This window comes from Cyprinodon variegatus, unplaced genomic scaffold (assembly GCF_000732505.1).
Source record: "Cyprinodon variegatus isolate N-32 unplaced genomic scaffold, C_variegatus-1.0 Scaffold257, whole genome shotgun sequence".
NCBI lineage: Eukaryota > Metazoa > Chordata > Actinopteri > Cyprinodontiformes > Cyprinodontidae > Cyprinodon > Cyprinodon variegatus.
This window is the reverse complement of record NW_015150710.1, coordinates 314,360-316,618: the sequence shown is the minus strand read 5'-3', so window position 1 is coordinate 316,618 and position 2,259 is coordinate 314,360. Positions and strand designations below refer to the sequence as shown.

At 54.6% G+C, this 2,259-nt stretch overlaps 1 protein-coding gene across 1 annotated transcript; it reads left to right on the top strand.

Moving 5' to 3' along the window:
- The first annotated feature begins 711 nt into the window (after positions 1 to 711).
- Positions 712 to 2,170, top strand: LOC107089607 (transcription factor SOX-11-like). Its single transcript, XM_015382492.1, has 2 exons — positions 712 to 2,076; positions 2,151 to 2,170. Exon 1 carries the CDS (start codon positions 851 to 853, stop codon positions 1,907 to 1,909), a length of 1,059 nt encoding a protein of 352 aa, XP_015237978.1. The 5' UTR covers positions 712 to 850; the 3' UTR covers positions 1,910 to 2,076; positions 2,151 to 2,170.
- The last annotated feature ends 89 nt before the right edge of the window (positions 2,171 to 2,259 follow it).

The following is a 2,259-nucleotide window of genomic DNA, read 5'->3' as shown; positions in this document are numbered from 1 at the left end:
TTTTTTCTTAGAATTCTGACTTTTTTCCCATGTTAAACTGAAATAAAATTTAAAAATCAGTTTACTTTTTTTTTTTTCCCAGTGGCCCTAATCCTCTTCCGTATGGATGACTGAGAATCTTCCCCAACCTGAAATTATGGCTTTTAGTTTCAGTGTGCCATCCCAGGATTTGTAGTGGCCCCATCTGGCCACCCCATGAAACATTTCTGGAGGCGCCACTGCCCAACACTCCCCTTATTATAATAATTTTTTGCCCAATCATCACTATTAACAGCAGTATTAGCTGTAGTAGTGGTACTATTTCTAATAGTTGCATGAATGTCTGTTATTTATATCATTTTAATATTTCTGCTACATTTTAGAAAAATATATTTCCTTGGAGGTCCTTAAAAACAAGCAGATTTGGAAAAAATCCTCTTAAAAGCTAAAGGCTGTATAAATAAAAATTGATTATGTGATCGTTTTGTCTCTGAACACCAATAAAAACTCATTAAACATCAGTTTCAGTTATCCATTGAAATTTGATTAAAATAACGGCCGGTCGGCGGTGGGAGGAGAAGTGGGAGTGAACTCTGAGCTCTGATTGGCTGAGAAGCTTCCCGGAGGCGGGATAGTCTCGCCCTCGCTCAGCTCTGATTGGTCGGAGTGGAAAAAGTCACGCGCAACTTCAGCCTGTTAATTAGACGCCGGTTTTTTGAGCGTGAGAGCAGAAGGAGGGATGCTGCTGGTGTGAGCGGAGCTCCACGGCTGGAAGGAAGAAAAACAAGTTTAAATCCGGACTGAACTGCAGAGAAAGTGCTGCTGGTGGATTATCGGAGTCTGCTGCGGTGAACCGGATCAGACTGGGACCATGGTCCAGCACAGGGAGCATCCCGGAGCGGGAATCACCAAGGAGTCCCGCGAGGCGACGGACACCGAGGAGGGTGAGCTGCTGGCGGCTTCGGCCTGCAGCGCCGTGCCGCTGAAGCCGGACTGGTGTAAAACCGCCTCGGGTCACATTAAGCGGCCCATGAACGCCTTCATGGTTTGGTCAAAGATCGAGAGGAGGAAGATCATGGAGCAGAGTCCCGACATGCACAACGCGGAGATCTCCAAGCGGCTCGGGAAGCGCTGGAAGATGCTGAAGGACACCGAGAAGATCCCGTTCATCCGGGAGGCGGAGCGGCTCCGCCTGCAGCACATGGCCGACTACCCGGACTACAAGTACCGGCCCAAGAAGAAGCCCAAGACCGAAGGCTGCGCGTTTCCAGCGGGGAAGTCCTCCGCTCAGTCCCCGGAGAAAAGCGGCGGCAGGTCGGCGGTTAAAAACTCCGCGGCTGCTAAGAAGCTGAAGGCCGGGAAGAGCGCGGCTCCAGCCGGCAGGGCGGCCGGCCCCCCGCCGCAGAGCCAGGAGCACCGCTACCGGTACATGGTGAGCTCCGGGTTCAAGAGCAGCAAGCGGGACTTTACCGACGATGAAGAGGAGGAGGAGGAGGAGGACTCCGAGGAGGAGGAGGAGGTGGAGGAGGAGGAGGAACCGTCCCGCCTCAGCTTCCAGGTTCAGTCCGAGTCCTCCGGGCGGCTCTTCTACAGCTTCAAGAACATCACCCGGCAGGGCGGCGCCTCCTACCCGGCCTCCCTCTCACCCGCATCCTCCTCCCGCTCCGGATCCACCTCCTCCTGCTGCGGGGAGGACCTGGACGAGCTCCCCGCGGAGGAGAGGGCCGACCTGGCGCTGGGCTCCCTGGGGGACCCCTGGACCTCGTCCTCCGGGAACCTGAGCCTGTCCCTGGTGGACAAAGACCTGGACTGTGAGGGCAGCCTGGGCTCCCACTTCGAGTTCCCGGATTATTGCACCCCGGAGCTCAGCGAGATGATCGCTGGAGACTGGCTGGAGGCCAACTTCTCAGACCTGGTCTTCACCTACTGACTGACCCGGACCCGGAGGACCCGGACCCACAGGGACCCAAAGAAGGAACCGTTTTCTCCAACAGGGTTTTTATCCGTTTAATTTCTGTCTCTCAGGTCCGACCCACAAACCCGGAACCAGCAAGCAGCGTAAAACCAGGACCTGGTCTAGATACCAGGACCTGGTCCAGAACCAAGACCTGGTCTAGATACCAGGACCTGGTCCAGAATCGAGACCTGGCCAAGAAACCAGGACCTGGTCTAGACTTTGATCCCGAACCCATGACATGGTCCAAAACCAGAACCTGGTCCAGAAACCAGGACTTTGGTCCACAACCCAGGACCTGGTCCAGCTGCAGGACTTCAGGTCTT